This window comes from Artibeus jamaicensis, unplaced genomic scaffold, assembly GCF_021234435.1.
Source record: "Artibeus jamaicensis isolate MK-2021 breed Jamaican fruit bat unplaced genomic scaffold, CSHL_Jam_final scaffold_916, whole genome shotgun sequence".
NCBI lineage: Eukaryota > Metazoa > Chordata > Mammalia > Chiroptera > Phyllostomidae > Artibeus > Artibeus jamaicensis.
Genome location: NW_026522059.1, coordinates 30426765 through 30447468, shown reverse-complemented (window position 1 = coordinate 30447468; position 20704 = coordinate 30426765). Strand labels below are relative to the sequence as shown.

The following is a 20704-nucleotide window of genomic DNA, read 5'->3' as shown; positions in this document are numbered from 1 at the left end:
CCAGCACCAGGGGGAGAAGAGGAGGGCCACGCACACTTATTTCTGTATCGCCAGCTCCTGAGGTCAAGCCTGGCACAGGTGCAACTGAAGAACCGTTATAAAGAAGGCTGGGCAGCAAGTTCTGGCATCTCCCCAGGAGGCGTGGGATTCGTGACACCGGCAATTCTCCAGGTGTAGGAAGGCTGCCCCAAAGGTGTGGGCAGCCCCGGATAGGTCCCATTAGAACAGTGTTCAACATCTGCGAGGTGTAACTCTTCAGTTGGTTGTTAATCACTTTAGTGCATCAAGGTCAGCCAGCTTGTTTTCCTTTTCTTTTTAAAAAATGAAATAAAATAGAAGAGACAGTGCTGGGCCACTTATAATGAGTTTCATTGTGTGAAGCTTGTTTGTATTGTATGCAATCTGCACCTGTGTATGGAAACTGAGTTGCCGGGCAAAAGCTATTTTGTTGCCACAGTTCATGAGCCTAAAAGCCTGAATGTTCCAATGCTCAGAGGGTTGATTTTCAGTCTCAGTCCCCACCTCACTTATTTGCAAAAGCACAGTATTTCTCCTCTTTTATTTTCAGAGTTAGTCCCTCCCCTTCCCACTGCCACACACAACATATACTGACCAGAAGCTCTTTCTCCTGGAGCTCCTGGGATGCAGGGAAATTTCACTTGTTAAGTACAATACGTGTTACATATGTTTAAAGGCTAGCCTGGTAACCTACTTATTGTTATAACATTGTTTCCCTGGGAAATGATGGTCTGAGTTCTAAAGAAAAAAAAAAAAACATGTGGAGACTTGGTGCCTGTTATGCCTTTAGCTATGATTGTTACAATGTGTATAAAACATTTAGACCTGGACTTTGACCTCAAAGTATCTGCGGGGGAATAAGTAGAGAGCTATGTTATCAATTATTTATCTGTATGGAGATCAGCAACACTGCCTTTAGTCTTCCTCTCTGTTTGAAATCAGTTTGTTCTAACTTTATAATGTTACCTTTGCAGGTCCGTTTACTCGACCCCATCCAGCCTTGTGGCGAATGGTTTTTGGTGAGTTACTCATTAGCTTTAAAAATTTATTACTTACAACTTTTTTATTCTGTATACCATCACAGCAGTTTTACTTACCACTCTAAAGAAAAACTTTATAGCCTTTTACTTCTTGGTGTTCCTAATATAAATCTTTTATTAAAACCTTTGCCACACCCTGGCTGGTGTGGCTCAGTGGATTGAGTGCCAGCCTGCAAACCAAAGGGTCACTGGTTTGATCCTTGTCAGCGCGCATGCCTGGGTTGCAGGCCAGGTCCCCAGTTGGGGGCGCACAAGAGGCAACCATACATTGATGTTTTTCTTCCTCTCTTTCTCCCTCCCTTACCCTCTCTCTAAAAAATAAATAAATAAAATCTTTAAAAAAAACAAAACAAAGCTTTGCCACAAAATAGAGTACTGATGATAATTCACACTCTAGTACATGTGAACTGCTTCAACTCTGCTTGCCCCCTTCTCATGCCTTTGTCTCTAATGCACACAGGATTTGATGTAATGGAATGTGGCTTGTTTTTCTTTATGCATTTTCATGTTTCTCTTCACTGGTGCAAGCTCAAATGTATCCTGTGAGCATATTAGCCTCACTGGCACCCAGGAGGACCGAAAATCCAGCAATGTCAATGTTAGGAATGGGAGAGAGCTTGGAAAGAGGAGAAGTCTTTAGACAAAGAGTCCTGATTTGAACTATGGTTTAGCGATAAGCATTTCATATAAATATTGGATGTCTTATTTTTATTTGATTTCTAGTCCAAAGAGTGACGTCACCTGAATGGGTTTAAAACAGGTCTTCAAGACTATAGATATTGGCTTTATCTTGTCTAAATAAGATATCAAAGAATTATAACTTCAGAAAATATAATCTTATGCAAAAGGACCCTAAAGATGGACCTTTTGATCAGGGAGGCCTGTTTTTGTTTCAGTGTTCAGGGATCACAGGCAGATCCCTTTGAATGTAGTGGTCAGTCTTCCACGTTCATTCAGCAGGGGCTCATTGAGTACTTGTGTGTGCAGGTAAAAAATCAGATGTCACTTAAGTGTTAGGATGCTTATTAAAACCAAATGAGGACTTCCGCCAAGATGGAATCGTAGGTGGAAACATTGTGCCTTCTCCCACAACCAAGTTTAAAAACAACAAAGTTTTAGCAACAAAAACGCAGCCAAACTACAGAAAATTGAACTATATGGAAGTCTGACAACAACGAACCCTTCAGCCAAACCAGTATGCTCTGCCCCCCTCTGACCAGGGGCAGAGTCAGCAGCAGAGCAGGAAAAACCCACCGGACCAACCCTGGCACACGACCCAGGTGCGCCAGCAGCCGTGGGCGGATCCCAGGTGTGGAGAAGCCGGTGGACCCACTGAGGGCTGACCGTGGTCACACATTCTCGAGAAGATAAACCAGTAAAGGAATGAGCAGTGAGACGGACCATGCAGGCCCCAGTGGCGGGAAGCAGCAGAGGGGACCACTATTGTCCCTCTCTGACCCCACCCCCACATACAGCATCACAAACCAGCGACCTGGGTGGCCCCGCCCTGGTGAACACCTAAGGCTCCGCTCCTCATACTTAACTGGCACAAACAGATCAAAACATGGCTCAAGAACAACTCAGAGCCCCAGAGCCAATAAATCTAAGCGATGAAGAAATAGCCAAACTTTCAGATGCACAGTTCAAAACACTGGTGATCAGGATGCTCACAGAACTGGTTGATTTTAGTCACAAACTAGAGGAACATATAAAGGCTAAACTAATTGAAATGAAGGGAAATGCACAGGAAAGCAATAGTGATGAAAAGGAAACTGGGACTCAAATCAAGGGAGTGGACCAGAAGGAAGAAAAAAATGACCAAACAGAAAAATATGAAGAAACAAGAATTCAAAAAAATGAGGAGAGGCTAAGGAACCTCCAGGACATCTTTAAACACTCCAAAATCCAAATTATAGGGGTACCAGAGGGGGAAGAGGAACAGCAACAAGTAGAAAACTTATTTGAACAAATAATAAAAGAGAACTTCCCCAATCTGGCAAAGGCAATAAACTTCCAGGAAACCCAGGAAGCTCAGAGAGTCCCAAAGAAGTTGGACCCAAGAAGGAACACACCAAGGCACATCATCATTACATTAGCCAAAGTTAAAATGAAGGAGAAAATCCTAGAAGCATCAAGAGATAAGGGGACAGTCACCTACAAAGGAGTTCCCATCAGACTGTCAGTAGATTTCTCAAAAGAGACCTTACAGGCAAGAAGGGGCTGGAAAGAAGTATTCCAAGTCATGAAATCCAAAGACCTACATCCAAGATTGCTCTATCCAGCAAAGCTTTCATTTAGAATGGAAGGGCAGATAAAGTGCTTCTCAGATAAGATCAAATTCAAGGAGTTCATCATCACCAAACCCTTATTATATGAAATGTTAAAGGGACTTAATCTAAGAACAAGAAGATAAAAAAGATCAACAGTGAAAGGACAGCAAACTCACAGTTATTAACAACCACACCTAAAACAAAAGCAAACTAAGAGGGCAGCTAGATCAGGAGCAGAACCATAGAAATGAGTCACATGGAGGGTTAGCAACAGGGGGAGTGGGAGAAGGAGAAGGGGGGAGAAGGTACAGAAAATAAGTAGCATAGACGGTAGGTAGAAAATAGATAGGTGGGAGGGCAAGAATAGTATGGGAAATACAGAATCTAAAGAACTTGAGACACGTGGTCTTAAACTAAAGGGGGGAATGGTGGGGGAAGGGGTGTGCAGGGTGGAGGGGAATGAAGGGGGGAAATAGAACAACTGTAATGGCATAATCAATAAAATATATTTAAAAAAAACAAAAACAAATGAGGCCTATAGCATGAGAGGAGGCAAGAAGGCAGGACACTTAACCTGAAACCTGCAGGGAAAGAAGGATGGAAGCAAAGATAGGGGTGGGGAGGGTTGTGGGGGCCAGGCAAAGGAATTGCTGTGAAAATGGCCCCCAGCTAGGAAAAGTTTGGTGTGTTCCAGGCCAGGGTGGCCGGAGCATAGCAGGCCCAGGCACAGTGAGTGAGCGGTCAGAGTTAGGCGTAGACTGAATCTACAGGGCACGGAGGCCGGTAAGGATTGTGGGTGTGGAGGGCAGTGGGAAGTTGAGGCAGGATTTTCTGCAGAGAAGCGAGGTTATTCATTTACATTTTTAAAAAGATAGTCCTGATTGCATCATACATTTCATGGACTTAATATTGCTGCTTGAAGTTGGAAGTTATTTTCAGCTACTTGGCTACATCTGCTTTTCCTGTTTCAAATGGTCCATTATAGGTAATGAACAGTTTTGTTTCTTAGCTGAGATGTTTTGGGGGTCATGGAGCCCTTTGACCATTTAGTGAGAAGAACAGTAGATCCCTTCCTTTCCTAACCGGCACACAGGCACACGTACACTTGGACGTGCTTGTTCACACACACAGGGCACATATTCTGAATGTTCTTCATGGACCTTGAAGCCCAGCCATGAACCCCAGTAAGAACCCCTGCTCCACACATGCTGTTTTCTACCTTAAAGTGACTATTCTGAAAGGATCGTAATAAGGTGCAGTGATGGTGGTGGGAGCATTTGAGTGGAAAATTTGTAAAAATAGTTACCTGGCGCATAAGTACAAACCTGAGGAGGTCCTGCTGCCTCTGTGCCTAACCTGGGTGCTCCCTGGGCCCGGGGATGCACCTCTTGGTGGGGACACTCCTCTCAAGGCCCTGCCCTGCCCCGGCTCCCGGGTGGAAAGCCCGGCGCTGCAGACACGGAAGCTCTCTCCCGTCTGGAGTGGCTCGTGGCAGATCAGTGCGGAGCCAAGTTCAGATGGGGTGCTGTGATCCAAGGTCATTGGTATCACAGTGTCTAGATGTCCCATATTAACATTTTAATTCTAGGAGGTTCACAGACAGAGAAGTGACAAAGTTACTGGTGGCTGGTTTTCAACCTTTTCTAAAATGTATTTACAGGGTGTTGCCTTCTTGAAGTAGACTAACCTTATTTTTGAATGGCGGGGGATGCTTATTAGGGTACCGATCATGATATGATGTGACCGTAACACGATGCCTGCACCGGCTAAGCTGGGGTGTGAGGTGTGGGTGAGTGGCGCTGGGCCACTCTTGCACTGTATACCTGTCTCTACTCCTGAAGTGGCCGCCCAACAACTGCACTGTCTACACCTGGCCTTGCCCGCCTGTGTCCACTCTCCTCCCAGTGGCCAGAGTGGCTTTATAAAATGTGACCTAGACCATCTTATTTCCCCAGTTAAATCCCTTCAAGTGCTCCTTGTTTCCCCCAAGATGAAATCAGAAGTATTTGCCGTGGCCCCAGCCCTGCCTGTCGCTTCGCTGCCACCGCACTCCCTTCCCCTTTCTGCCGGCCCCCCAGCCACCTGCCAGCTTCCAGACGGTTCTTTTTCCAGGGACCTACCTGCCCGCCTTTCTCTGCCTGAAAGCTGCTTCCACCCCCCACTCCTTCCCCTCTGACTGCCCTTCCTTCCCGTGTCAGTGTCAGCATCATTTTCTCAGCGAGAACTCCCGACCCCCTTCTCGGAGTTAGGGCTGCGTATCAGACTCTCACCAAAGGAGACGCGGGATGGTGCGGGGGTCTCCACGTGCTGTGTCACAACGCGGGTGTCGGGTTGGCTGTAGGCGACTTGCGTGCAATGTGTGCTCCGCCTCTGAGCCCGGATCCCCCTGGGCGGCTTGTGCTCCCTTCCCGCAGGACTCAGCGTGCTCTACTTCTTGTTCCTGGTCTTCCTCCTCTTCCTGAACTTCGAGCAGGTGAAATCCCTGATGTACTGGCTGGATCCAAACCTCCGATATGCCACGAGGGAAGCGGACGTCATGGTATGTTCTCGTCGGCGGCCTCAGAAACCGGAGGGCCCCTGGGTGTCGGCGGTGGGCCCCTGGGTGTCGGCGGTGGTCAGGTGCACGTTCTCAGTTGCCCCTGCTTTGTACTCGCTGTGCGCAGACCTGAAGCCAGGTTTCTGGGCAGGTGGGTAGGCGCGTGGCTTTCCCGAGGGAGGCGGGGCGATGAAATCCTCCCTCGGTGTGACCGGGATGGTGGGCCGAGTGGGAACATTAGCCCGAGACAGGCTTTGGTGGGAACTCTGCCCCTGTCGCTTGTCAGCTCTAGGACTTGGGTGGCCTGCTCTGTTTATTTGGGGAGCTGGTTGCGAGCTAAACGAGGTGACATTATCCATGGGGCCCGGCTCGGTGCCCTGTGCACACCAGGCCCCCGGTGATGGCGGCTGCGGCTGCTCGGCACCCTCAGCCCCTCGTTTCCCCCTCCAGCCCAGTGCTATGCCCCTTCCCTCGCACTTGCCACGAAGGGCCACTTGTAGTGATTTAGGCCATGGCATTCATTATTTTTATTAAATCACAAAGAATAAATTTAATCTTGGCTAAAACTACTCTGTACTTTGACTATAAGAGATTATTTTACACTCACAGAGTTGTTCTTCCCCCCATCTCTTTAAATGCCTAATGTTTGTTACAGATTAAAGAAAAAGCCAGCGATGCTCAGAACAGAACAGGCATTCGGGCCAGGGGCAGGCCCTTGTTTAACGAACAAGAAGCAACAGAAGGGACTTGATAAAAGGCCCAAGGAGTTGAGATTGGTCAGACCTTTCTTTGAGTGGCGTTTCCAGGTTATACCTTTAATTTCTGTCCAGGAAGTGCTAAAGGCAAAAATCAGGATGGCAGAATTACTTAAAACTCTCAAGGAGAACAGTCTGTTGGGGCCCTTCCTCCGAGGAAGAGGAAGGTACTGGGTGACTGCTTCTAATGACAACGATCGTGCAGTTGTAGTGAGGGTGACGGCAGTGACTGACCGTGGGTTGGCGCTCTGCCAGACGCTTGGCTGGGCGCTTTATTTTGCGTGTCTGTAAGTCTCGAGTATGCGTGGCAGATGTTGATATCCCCGTCTTACTGAGCAGAAGGTAGAAGCTTAAAAAGGTAAGTATCTCGTGTAGAGCACAAAGTGGTAAGATCCCTTTGGCTCCAAAACCTGTATGTTCCTTTTGGGCTCTTCTTCAATTATACATTTGTAACAATAATAATAATGTTTTGAAACCCACTGAACTCTATGAAATAGAGATTAGGAGAAAGGCGTCTCTGCTATATTTTGCCCCCACGGTTTTCTTGTTTTTTTTTAAGTAAACAGACTTGTGGTTGGATGTATAGGTGAGTATCTCGATTGCATGCTTGCAGCAAGCTGGGGAGGTTAAATATTATAATGCTTTTGACATCTAACCCCCCTAGGAATTTGACATGACGGAGTTACTCAGTTGTCACTTGGACAGCCCCAGAAGAGCTGAAACTGGATTTTGAAGCCCGGTTTTCAAATACTGGCGAATTCTTTCTTGCCAAAAGCAAAGCGTGAGGCTGTTTTCAGTTCCTAGAGTTCCGGGTGCTGCCAGAACACCTTGGTCTTCTTCTCCCATCACCAACCCCCAACCACTTCCTGTCTCCTTAAAGTAATCTCGCAGAGTTCTAAGGACCTGTGCGCTGATGGCTCTGGAGAAGTGCCCTCCCTCGAATAGGACACCAGTAGGAGGGCTCTGGCTTCCCGTGCCCAGGGTCACCTGCTCCGGTCTCCTTCTGTTCTGCTACCATCTCCCTGTTCTCAGTGGACTCAAGTCTGTGCCTGGTGTTGCACGTTGAAGATCATACTCTTTTTTCCCTCAGAACTAATATCCTAAAATAGGATCGGGGGTCACCTTTAAAGTCCTCTCTGAGGCAGTTTGTGTGTGTATGTGTAATTACCCGAAAAGTGTGCTATTTTTCAAAATACTAATTCCATTCAAAAATACGTGTTCTGAGCTTCAGACACGCTTTTGGAGCACAGCTCGCTTGTAACCTGGGTTGTCTGAAGCAGCAGACTTTGGTTTAGTGGATGAGCATGGAGCTCTGGACGCTGCTGGCCGGCGGTGGCGGGGAAGGGGCAGGGACACGCTGCCTGCCTCTTGGAGCTCAGGGTCAACAGGAAGGCAAGTGAAACACAAAATCACTGGCTCTTTTTCTTTTACTCCAGACAACTTCAACAGTTTTAAAAAAGTTTACCAACATATGCCCACTCTAGTTTCATTCCCTCCCTCCCCCTCCCCCCCCCACATCTTGGATTGTTTTGAAACAGTTCTCGCACATTTTATCTAAAGTATGGGGACTTTATCAAAATAGTTGCTTAATAGTTAACAGAATGCAGTCATTGTTTACATTTCCCCAGTCACCTCACAAAGGTATTCTTACAGTTGATTTGTTCAAATAGGATCCAGATAAGCTCTGCAAGTTGTATTTACTGTAGATCTTAAATCTCTCTTAATCTTTAGTCACTCTCCACCCATTTTTACCTTGAGGTTTATTTGTCAAAGAAACCATATTGTTTATTTTATAGAGTTTCTCATGTCTGGATTTTGCAGCTTGCATTTGCAGGGTATTATTTAGCACATGTCTCTGTGCCCTGTATTTCCTACAAACTGGACGTCAGATGCAGGAGCTGCTTCCAGATTCCCGTTCAGTCTCTGTCCTGCAGGGGGCCCGTGACATCTGCCTGTCTCTCTCTCTGCAACATTGAGATTGATCTTGGGGTCAGGAAGTCAACATCGGTTTTAAGATATGCCATCAATTAATTATAGATATAACTTTTGGGAGGGGGGAGAAATCTTCTATTAAATGCACCACACATCGTCATCTATTGAAATTCTCATCTCACTTGTTAACTACTGTGGTGTATAAAGGATGCGTCCTAGAGCCAGGAAGGCATAGCAGTTACAGATGTGTGCAGTGCAATAAAGGAAAAGAAATGGGTGCCATGAGAACTTACAAAAGGGACAGTCTAGTCTTCTGTCAGGGCTTCTATGTAGAGCTGATGTTCAAGCTGACAACTAAAAAGTGAGTGGGAGGTGGCCGAGCAGAGTGGGGGTAGGGCTGTGGGGCCATTACTCTGGAAGGGGAAGCAGCCTGTGCGGAGGCCCTGACGGCGAAGCTGGGGTCAGTCAAAAGCTGGAGGAGACTGGAAATCAACAGGCAGAGGAGGGTGGTTCCTGAGGCTGGGAGACTTGGATGAGGAATTTGGGTGTTACTCCAAATGTAATGAGAGGCCATTGAAGGTTTAAAAATAGAGCAGTGACATGACCTGTGTCGGTGTTTTAGGGGTCAATTAATAATACCTCCCATCTCTAGTGAAGTTTGGAAACGGCGCAGAATATCAGCTAATTTTCTGGTGAAAGCTCAGTGGAGCAAATGGCTGTAGACCTGGCCCTGTGGCCTTATTAACACAGCCCCTCTGCCCCCAAATTAGTCAGGCTTGTCCTTGTTGCATTGGACAGCCACAAGCTTCTTCCCAAGAGGAGGGAGCAGACAAGAACTCTGTGCTGTCCTTAGGCAGATGCTTTCCAAGACATTGGAGGTGCATTTTTTCAAAGGTCACCAAGCCTAGACGTGAGAGGGAGAGAGAGGCGCGAGGCCAGGGGCGTGCTAGTGCAGGTCCTCGGCCTGGGAAGGATCCGTGCCCCGCCACCTCCACAGACACCCGCACCCAGAACGACCTGATTCTTCGTCTGCGAAGTAGTGTTGTTCGTAAGGAACCAATAACAGGAAGCAAAAGTGAATATAGGGAAACCAGTTAAAAATCTGGAGGTGGGTACTCAGGTGCTTATTAGAGTGTTATCTGTACTCTTGAATATCTGAAACATTTCATAATTTTAAAAAGCTATTGCTTACATCTAAGCAAGAAATAACAGGTGGTCGGATGGAGGAAGAAACACCTGAGGAGGTGAAAGGACTAGGCTCTGTGTCAGGTGAGGTGTTGGGCAGCGAGGGGCGGCAGGGCCACCGAGAGCAGGACGCCCTTCGTCTCCCCCAGGAGGGCGACCTCACGTGACTTCAGGGTGTACTGAAGACAAAGAGACAGTACAAATAGAACCAAAGTTTTTTAAAGCTTTGCCAGTTTTTTAATATCTAAATCGTGTAGTATTTAATACATTTTAGAGTGGAGGATTATTCTGTTTTTCTAATTTCTGAAGTTGGATGCTCCAGCTTCTCTTCTTTTCTATAATATAAGTATTTTAGGCTTTATGTTTTCGTTTAAGTTCTGCTTAACTGCATCCTGTCATTTCTGTTATATAGTATGTTCATTATCATGTATTACTGAATATATTTTAAATTTCTGTTGTGATTTCTTCCTTAATTTGTGATATTTGGAGCTGTGTTTTAAAATGTCCGAACCCACTGGGATTTTATTTATTCTTTATTTATTGGGATCATATTTGTTTTTGCTACTGGCCTAACACAGTTGCTCTGTGGCACAGGCTATGTGGTGCTGCTTCTTTCAGGTACGTTAAGCCTTTGTAACATTATTTTGCTTCTCATTTTAAGTCACCTTTTCTATTCAGAGCAAAGCAGCTTAATTTATAAACTCTAATGCTTGTCCATATTTCCTCAAGAACCTTCCGTTATTAAAGCTTTATTTCGTTTTCCCATTGAGCAGTGCGTATGTTAGTTAGCAGTGTCGGATCAGTTCCTGTGTCTTAGACTCCTGGCAGCTAGTAGATTCCTGAGTGTCATTCGTTGTTCCCCTCGTTACTGTGAACAGGAGTACGCGGTGAACTGCCACGTCATCACCTGGGAGAGGATTGTCAGCCACTTCGATATATTTGCGTTTGGACATTTCTGGGGCTGGGCCATGAAGGCCTTGCTGATCCGCAGTTACGGTCTCTGCTGGACCATCAGTATCACCTGGGAGCTGACTGAGGTAAGCAGGGGGCGCAGGCCGTCCTCGGACCCTGTAGCGTGGGCGGCGTGTGTGTCGGAGGAAAGGGCATCAGTGGTATTTCGTCGCTGAATAATGAATGCCCAATATAGCTTTACTCTCTCAGTAACCAGAAGTATTGTCTCATTTAATGAATCAAAGAGATATATCCTTGAAAAACTATTAGCAAAGTGAAATTTTAGAAACCGACTCATTTATTATTCACTCGTTGTATTATTCTTATTCATTCCCAAGAAACCAAATTGGCCATGAATGCAGAGTATTTCTCCAGGCCACTCATTAACCTGATCCTGACTTAGAGAAGTGCCCCAGTTCGATGTCGCTCCTATTAACATCTCTCCCAGCCCTGGAGGCTAGAAGTCGTTGTTCAGATTGTCAGCAGGGTTGGTCCCTTTTGAGAGATGTCGGGGGGAGTCTGTTCCGAACTTCTCTCTTGGATTCTTATGGTTTGCTGACAATCTTGGGCATTTCTTGGCACCCAAGATTTCTAGACACATCACCCCGATCTCTGCTTTCATCTTCACATGGCATTTTCCCTGTGCCCACGCACCTGGTGTCCTTTTCGTACTGCCACCGGTCCTGCTGGATAGGGCCCACCCTGCTCTAGTGTGACCCCTTAACTCGTTACTTCTGCAGTGACTCTGTTTCCAGGTAAGGTCACATATGAGACAGTGGAGGTTAGGGCTTCACCCTATGGATTTTGAGAGGACACCACCCACAACAGTGCTCAGCATTGTACACACTTCATCCCAAGTCCTCACCATAAACCAGAAAAGGTGGTGTATATCCCCACGTGCACACACGAGCACCAGAGCTCGGAGCCTTGCTTCCTTGTTGACCCAGGACCAGAGTCCAGGTGGATGTACAGCCCGTGCCCCTGCTCTCTTACCACGTTTACCTCGGTGACTTCCACGTATCTTCATGAACTGGCTGCCCTGTGTGACCTTGTGCAAGGCACTGGGCCTTTCTGGGCCTCCTGTGCTCTTTGCCCTCCCACTACAGACTGGACCTGCTGGGCCTTCCTTTCCCTGCTCCTCAGGGTCCCATCACCCCCAGGTTCTGTAGATTCTTTTCTAACCACGTTCCAGTCCATCAGTGTCTTTCCACCCCTCTGCGTCCACTTGTACCTAATCCACTGCCATCTCTTGTCTGAATTACTCTTCTCCTTTCATACAGTCTTTTGACAAAGTGACCCTTTTCAGACTTTGATCCGATCAAGCACTTGTCCTACTAATAACTCTTTAATGTTTGTCCCTTACTGTTAAGACAAAATCCAAAGTTCTGAAGCAGACCACGAGGTGCCATGTTCACTGGTCCCGGCCCACCTCTTCAGCCTGGAGACCCCGCTCCACTTTGCCCTCTGTGCCCTGGTCATCCTTGCGTTCTTTGTTTCAGAGACTCTGGTCCTTTCCCCTCACTGAGCCCTCCTCCAAGTTGTTACCTCTCTCCCCTGCCCCCTCCACTGACTGTGCTCCCTGTGTGTGCACCAGAAATAGAGTCCTGGCTCTTCTCCTAGGAAACGCTGGCCATCTTTTAAACACCCGGTAAGTGTCTCTTTTCTGCTAAACATTATGCCTTGAGATGGCAGGGCCCATATCTGCATAGTCCCAGAAGGCAGGTAATTTCCAAAGCCCTGGTGAAGGAATTACTGCCGCCTCCTCCTGCTGCTCCTCTGGTCTCTCAGGTACTTCCCAGGAGAGCCCTCCAGGCCGCACTACGCCCTCCGCGGCCCACCCCCTGGCTAGTTTTGTTTCAACAAATATGTGTCATCAACTCTGCTGAAGTGTTGCTCAGGATAAGGGTTAATGCTGCATCTCCAGGCTGGGAGGGAACCTGGGAATGCACCTCAGGCAGTGACTGGCCCACCCGGGTCAGGATGCAGGCACAGATCGTCACAGGCTTGCAGCTGCTTCATGTCTTCGTAGGAGCAGGCACACTAAGAAGGCAAACTCCTCGTGTTTGTAATGTTTTGCAGTCTACAAATGCTTTCATGAATAGTCGTATTTTGTAATGTTCATTATGTTATTTTAGAGTCATTCTGTTCCATTTCTTTCCTTTGTAATTATATTACTTTGTAATTATGGCGTTGCCTCTTTCCAGAGAACCCAAGGCAATTTCAGACCTTAAAGTGGGCCTTCACGTTCTGCTCTGGACACAGCTGATGGGCCTCTTGTTCTACCCTTGACCTTACTGTTCCCCTCTCTGAAATGTCCTCATCATCATCTCTGTCCTCTTGAGGCCATTCATTTCTGTTCTTAATGACCCCACTTCAGTCTGTCTTCCTTGCAGAGGCCTGCTGCAGTTGCCATCTGCCGTGATGAATCTCTTGTCCCTGTGTTCATTTATGTCACCACTGTAACACTTGCCACAGCCTTCCTTATTTTGTGGTTTAGATAAACATCTGACTCCTGCCCCTGAGATTAAGAACCTTGACTTCATTTTGCCTCACCACCTTGCCCGTCACTGGCACTTCATGAACAATCATCTTATTGCGGATCAGTCAGTGTGTGATTTCCTGTTACCAGTTTCCTGTATCCTGTCATCAAGGTCTGACCTTTTCCCCTGAATCTGCTTTGACAGTTTCCTCACTCTTTTACCCAAATATCTGTGGAATTTTTCTAAAATGCACAGCTTGACTTACCAGGCTGCTAATTTTGAGTGCGATGCCAGCAGTGCTTTGCTGGCAGGTACAAAAATTGTTCTCCTTTACCCCTCCTGACTCCTTGTCGTACATACGTCACTAGCCAGTGTGACTCATTGGTAGGATTCCTTAAAGTGGGGCCATCATTGCTTTACTGCCCTGTGTCAGAAGGTAAGCTGTTTGGATTAGTACTACTGGCAAACCATCCACAATACACAAAACAAGAACCAGATTACAGACCCTGCTTTTCTTTTTAATTCATTAGGAAAAACGGACATGTCAACAACTGCTCCTAAATCATGTGTTATTAAAAGGAAATTTATCTTTCTTTTACAACTGTCATCTGTTGTGTCTCTCAGCTGTTCTTCATGCATCTGCTGCCCAACTTCGCCGAGTGCTGGTGGGACCAGGTCATCCTGGACATCCTGTTGTGTAACGGCGGTGGCATCTGGCTCGGCATGGTCGTCTGCCGGTTTTTGGAGATGAGGACCTACCACTGGGCAAGCTTCAAGTGAGTGGTCCTTCTGAGCGTCAGCCACAGCCGTCACAGCGTGTCTCTAACTGCTGTAGCAGCGTGCAGCTCTACAGAATGGTCTTTGATGGGAAGAATAAATTATACGTTGGTAATTGAAACTCATGAATGACTAGAATCCTAATTTCAAGTGTTCCTCCAGAAAGTGCTAATTCATTTATGAGTTTCTCAAATCTGTCCCCTCCTTTTTATCTTTATGCCTCAGTCTGCGTTCAGACCCCCAGCCCTGGAATAATTAATCAGCCCCTCAAAGCCTCCTCACCCTGTTGTTCTCATGATTTGTTCGAGAATGTCCGGCTCGCCATGTCGTTCCCCTGTGGTAGCTTCCCGTGGTCGTTAGGACAAGGTGTGCGTCCGCGGACTCAGTAGGTCAGGCTCCTTTCTGCACACGCTCCAGGCTGCCCAGTGCCCTGAGCCCGTGTACACACCCCTGTCTGCCTGGGTCTGACCTGTGTCCCCACGGGCCCAGGTCCTTCACTCTCCTGACTCAGCTCACTTGTCGCCTCTTCAGGTACTTGTCTCAGACTGTCAAGTTTAACTTGCCTGCTCCTCCTCTGCCTCCGTGGAGGTCAGTGCACACACCCCGCATTCTTTACCGTGCTTCTCTGAACTTGCTCTTCAGTTTGGCTGTGGCAGGAACCATGCCATGGATAAGGAAGGAAAAAACAATGGTAGTGACAATGGAAATATTGTAGTAGTGGTTTTATTGTGTTTAAAACTTCATTTGTTGCCCTGGCTGGTATAGCTCAGTGGATTGAGCGCAGGTCTGCGAACCAGAGGATCTCGGTTCAATTCCCAGTCAGGGCACATGCCTGGGTTGCAAGCCAGTTCACTGCAGGCCAGTTCCCAGCAGGGGATGCACTAGAGGCAACCATACATTGATGTTTCTCTCCCTCTCTCCTTCCCCTCTAAAGATAAATAAATACTAAAAACAAAAACCAAAAAAAACTTCATTTGTTGATATATGATTTTAAGGGTTTATTCATCTCCAACATATAGATAAACTGATTAACTCAATTCCCGTTTATGGTCATTTAGTTGTTTCAGAGTTTTCACTTTAAGAATACTAAAGTGGACATTTTTGAATGTGTATCTCTGTGCATCTCTGATTTTTTTAACATAAATTCTTAGAAGGAGAATATACTAATTTATGTTCTCACCTATATACACCAATGAATAGGTGTTCATTTCAGTATTTCCTGGAATTTTACTTTTAAACTTTTGTCAATTTCATTACATATAAAATTTTATGATATTAAATTTCTGGTATATTTCTATTGGATTTTTCTCTCTTATTAGTGCTTTCTATAGATTAAAGATATTAACATTTGTCGTAAATGTGACTTTCTTTTCTGTTTTTATCATTGTCTTAATTTTGTTTGTGGCCAGTTTATCATTTAAACTTTAAAAGCTTTAAATATTTTCATTTAGATAAATATTCACCTGCATTTTTTTCTAGTTCTTTAATGGTTTAGTCTTTTTACTGTAAAGAACTTTTATGTTAATAATTTTTCCTTTGGCCAGTGACTTGAAAGGACACTTGTTAATACATGTAAGGCATTACACAGTGGCCCAGAAGTGTCGTTTTGCTGGACACTGCTCCGAGCAGCTCTGTCAGCACTGTCACTGAGCTTTCTGTCAGTCCCGGTGCAGATGCCGTACGCTTTTCACTTGAGGGATGACGACAGGGAGACATGGGTTTAGTGACTTGTGTGAGGACACACAGCTAGCAAATTGTCGAGTCCGAACTTGTGTCTGTCTGGCTCCTTAAACCTTGACGTAATGCTTCCCTGCTTAATATTTATGCTTCAACTGTGACTTGAGAATCATTTTGTTGGGTTACCAAACTAATCAACAGAAAATACCATAGGTGGTTTTTTTTTAAGGTACATTAAAGGTACAAGTGGATATAGAGTGACTTAAGTTGAATCCACCTCTTTACTATCATATATTAAGTATTCCAGATCTCAGTCGTGCTGTATTTCTCTATTTATTCTCATCTTTCTCTATTTTTTTTTTTAGGAAGTTTGGCCTTTAAAAAAATGGGCCCTCCATAGTTCTTATTTATTTTGGGGTAGTTAGTCTTTATTTTTTCATTGCTTTTGCACCTCAAATCTGCTTCCTGTGAGATTTTCTCACTGTGTATTTGTTAATGGGTAGGTGAGTGAATGGACAAACCTGGTTTGTTTCCGCTTCCCCTACCTCCCCTCCCCCCCAAAAATAAAAGGTCTGACTTGTTTGCACTTGTGCCTTTGGTGCTGAGCACAGTGTATGAGACATAAAGGTCCGTGATACGAGTTACCAGTTGTTAACTGCTGCCTACCGTGGGTTTCGGCTGTTCTGGCCAGCGGGCGGGGCTAACGTGCACGCCAGCTCTGGGGCTTAAAGAGTGAGCCAGCGTCAGCTGGTTGCTCTCTCAGCCTAAACATTCTCATTTGTAACATGTGGACTGTTTGTGTCTGTCATAGGAATGTGAGAGTTTTAATTAAGTCATTTCTAAAATTAAAAATAAAGTTAAACATCACTTGTCACTTGTCCGAGGAAGAAACAGGGTGAAGTAACGATGTGAGAGACCTCAAGAATATGGAGCATGTCCTCTATTTACGAAAAGGCCCCAACCTGGGAGGCAGACAGTGGGCGGGTATCAGATTGTTGATGGCAGCCTCCTCCTTCCTGGTCTGGTTCCAGAAGGTTGTCTCTGATGCTTCTTAGCTTCTTGGTCACCACTTCACAAATTAAGGCCCCTCCTGTGTCTGTGGTACCCTGACCTCTGCTCTGTGCCTGTCACCCCTGAAATTTGCCAGGGCTTCGCCTGTGAGTAGAAAGGCCATCGTTGGAGAAACAGTTGAAATCAAAAGGAATCTTCTTATTTGGGGAACTGGTTGTAAAATAGTCAGTGTGTAGGGGTTTTTTTCCTCTCCTTGTTTTTTGGGCTTTTTTCTTCCCCTTACCTCCTGGGATTTTCACCTGAGCCATTTTCTTCGTTCAGGGACATCCACACCACCACCGGCAAAATCAAAAGAGCCGTCCTGCAGTTCACCCCTGCGAGCTGGACCTACGTTCGCTGGTTCGACCCCAAGTCTTCATTTCAGAGAGTGGCTGGGATATACCTTTTCATGATCATCTGGCAGGTATTATTTCAGAGGCCCAGAACTAGGGGGAAAAAATTAAAACTGTCCTGCGAGTTAGGTGACATTGCTAGGTGTCATTGCTTACCGGCTGAATGCTTCCTCATGAAGGCATTTTAAAATACAGATCTTCAAATTACAAATCAGAAACATAATTCCCTGAAAGAGACTCATGGCCAGCATCCATCACCCAATGAGTAAGTCATTGGATTGCTTTTTAGAAAGATTATTTTCAGGACCAAAGGCATAAAATGCCAGGCTTTTTCTTATGATCCAAAAATCAATGTATGGTTTTTAAAATTGTGCTTCAGCTGTTGCCACTTTGGGTAATTTATAGAGTGCTAAAATCTGGCACCCTGGGCGACCTGGGCCCTGCAGAGTGGTGTCAGCAGTGGGGAGAAGCTCTCGTTGTAAGGTGATTGATGTAATTCATGCAGCCAAGGGTCCTGGGAAAGGGCTACCAAACATCTGTTTTTGGAGACAGGCATTTTTACTGTTTTTCCTGTCCTGGGTTGCTTCACCACTTTAGAAGGCTAGCCAGAGGAAACCAGCTTTCTCCTGGAGAGTCTTTCAGAATCATCAGAAATTGCACAGGTCAGGGCGAAAGTAGATTTGCAGTTGTTCGTAATGGAAAATGATACAATAATTAATAAATAATAATGCAAGGATAAACTCTCTGTTTTGTGTACACAACAGCTGTAAACCCGCTTTTTCCCCACCCTGTATTTTGAACATGTGCACAAAAGCTTCAACATAAGGAAAAATCAGCATGTGTCACTTTTAAGACAGGCAGTCCTTATACACACACAGAATAATAATGCCCATCCCAGTGAAAGGAGTTTGTGGATGCAGAGGTATATGTGAATAGTCAGTCACTGTGGTTTGGGGAAGTCAGCATATATAAACATTGGAGTATAAATGGACTGCGACTAAGTTTGACCTTCTCAGGGCAATGTCAGGGCAGGCATAGGTTTTCTTCTACAACAAGAACTGAGGAGGGACTTGGGTGTGTCCAGGAGAGACAGCAGTGTGCTGCTAGAATGGCAGCATCCACAGGGCACACTTTTCCCTGCGTGTGAGCATTGTGCTGTGATCAGCCTCCCCCGTGTAGTGTTTTAGTCAGTGGACCATTTTTTATTATGTATCTTTGACGTCGGTGTTATGGGAAAAGACACGTGCTTTGTGTCACTGAAATGAACCTGCTGGTCCATGGGATGAGGGGCACTAGCTATTTGTCATGTTTCCTGGTTTGCATGAGTTCTCAAAGCAGTGACCTTTCCTGGTCTCTGCCTCACGCTTAATCTGGAGGGAAAATGCAGGACGTGGGCTCTGAGCATTGAGCACGTACGTCCCTGCGGAAGTCTCTTCTGTGCCGCTAAGGACTCATGAGGACTCATGATGCAGCGAGCCGCACTGGAAGCCAACCTGGGGAAGCTGACCACTGTGCCAGGTGAAACTCGGACCAACCCTTCACGCCCGCTCTTAAGGATGGCCTTTGGTCCAGGGTCTGCCAGGCCTGGGAGTGTCTGATATCTGTAAGGCTGAACAGGTGTTCCGTGGCATGTATTTGTTCTCATGGTCTCTCCTGACTGTCCCAGCAGATCACACGTACTACCCAAGTGGCAGTCATGGGAACCAGGAAACATGACAGATAGCTAGTGCCCCCATGCACTTCTCCCAGCATCCAGCCCCTCCCCTTGGACCTCGATTGGCTGGTGCCCCTGTGTACTGGCTGCTAACAAGTTTGAATAGCAACCCTTGAAAGAACCCATGTAGCAACCCTTGAAAGAACCCATGAATTTTCTGCAAATGCTTTGAACGTACCAAGTATGTTTAGTTGTAGAGTGACCATTAAGGGAATATATGATTATGACTTAGTATGAAGCATCAAGTTGACTAATGCCCTCTTTTTCTTTTCAGCTGACTGAATTGAATACCTTCTTCTTGAAACATATCTTTGTGTTCCATGCCAGTCACCCGTTAAGCTGGTGTAGAATCCTCTTTATTGGCATAATCACGGCTCCCACAGTGAGGTAATTCTGTATGAGTCTGACTGCCATTTGACCATGTTCACTTGCTCTGTAGTCTCGTGTTTGGCGTAGGGAAATCACATAAACTAGCAGATTTTCCATGAAAATATTCTAAAGAATTACACATCCGTAATGTGAAGAAAAGGTTTTACTCTCAGACCTTAGTAACAAAGTGAATAAAACCACAGCATTATTTTCAAACCCCTTTACAGTCTTAGTGCTATTTTTCCCCACTTATATTCTATTAAAAGAATAACTGAGTAGCAATGATGCTAAGGTTTTCTTGAGATTATTGAGAAATACCAATGTTTTTATGGTAGATCTGAAGTCATAAGTATTGTCACTTTTTTATTTTTTAATTTTATTTTTCAGTTACGTTGACATTCAGTATTATTTTCAGGTGAATAGCATAGTGGTTAGACACATAATTTACAGAGTGGCCCCCTGCTGGCCCCAGGTGTACTTACTACACTGGTAGTGACTGCATTCCCTATGCTGTACAGTACATCCCCATGACTGTTCTGTAACTGCCAGTGTGTGCTTCTTAACGCCTGCGCCTTTCTCACCCAGCCTCCCAAGCCCCCTCCCTCTTGGCAGCCATCAGTTTGTTCTTTGTATCTATAAGTCTATCTCTGTTAATGTTTATTCATTTATTTTGTTCTTTAGATTCCACATGTAAGTGAAATCATGTGGTATTTGTCTTTCTCTGTCTATCACTTAACACAATACTCTCTAGTTCTATCCATGTTGTTGCAAATGGTAAGATTTCACATTTCTTATGGTCAGGTAATATTCCATTATACCTATGTACCACATCTTCTTTATCCACTCATTTATCGACGAGCACTTGGGTTGCTTGTGTATCTGGGCTGTGTTAAATAACGCTGCAGTGAACATAGAGGTGCACCTATCTTTTCAAGTCAATGTTTTGGATTTCTTTGGATAAATACACAAAAGTGGAATTGCTGGGTAATGAGCTAGTTCTAGTTTTAATGTTTTATGAACCTCCACACTGTTTTCCATCGGTGGCTGCACCAGTTTGTAATCCCACACACAGTGCATGAGGGTTTCCCTTTTCCCACATCTTCACCAACACTTGCTGCTTGTTGATTTACTGATGATGGCCTTTCGGACAGCATTGAGGTGATGCCTCACTGTGGGTTTAGTTTGCACTTCTTTGATTATTAGTGGCATTGAGCATCTTTTCCTGTCTGCTGGCCACCTGTATGTCCTGTTTGGTTTGGAAAATGTTCTGTGTGCACGTGTTTCTTAACCATTCAGCTACTCTATTTACATTTAAAATGATTGATAGGAACATAGTTATTACCATTTTACTACTCAAATTTATGTTCTTTTTCCCCCCTTCTTAAAGAAGTCTCTAATATTTCTTATAATATGTTTGGTGGTAATGAACACCTTCAGCTTTTTCTTGTCTGGGAATGATGTTATTTTTAGAATGAGACTTTATTGGCTCTTTTAGAGCCAATTAAGTTAATTCCCTCTCATAAAAAAGCATGCTTCCCATAGTCCGGCAGAACAACTGGTATCAGCTTGGATACTCATAACCTTAGTTCCCTGGATT

The 20704-nt window shown here is 45.4% G+C and overlaps 1 protein-coding gene across 1 annotated transcript in view; it reads left to right on the top strand.

Moving 5' to 3' along the window:
* The window catches only part of PTDSS1 (phosphatidylserine synthase 1), a 66458-nt gene that overhangs the window by 24373 nt on the left and 21381 nt on the right, over nt 1-20704 (top strand). Inside the window, exons 3-8 of the mRNA XM_037131093.2 lie at nt 993-1037; nt 5743-5867; nt 10615-10773; nt 13792-13943; nt 16954-17095; nt 19013-19125. Coding sequence (XP_036986988.2) covers nt 993-1037; nt 5743-5867; nt 10615-10773; nt 13792-13943; nt 16954-17095; nt 19013-19125 — 736 coding nt within the window. The remainder of the gene's footprint in view (nt 1-992; nt 1038-5742; nt 5868-10614; nt 10774-13791; nt 13944-16953; nt 17096-19012; nt 19126-20704) is intronic.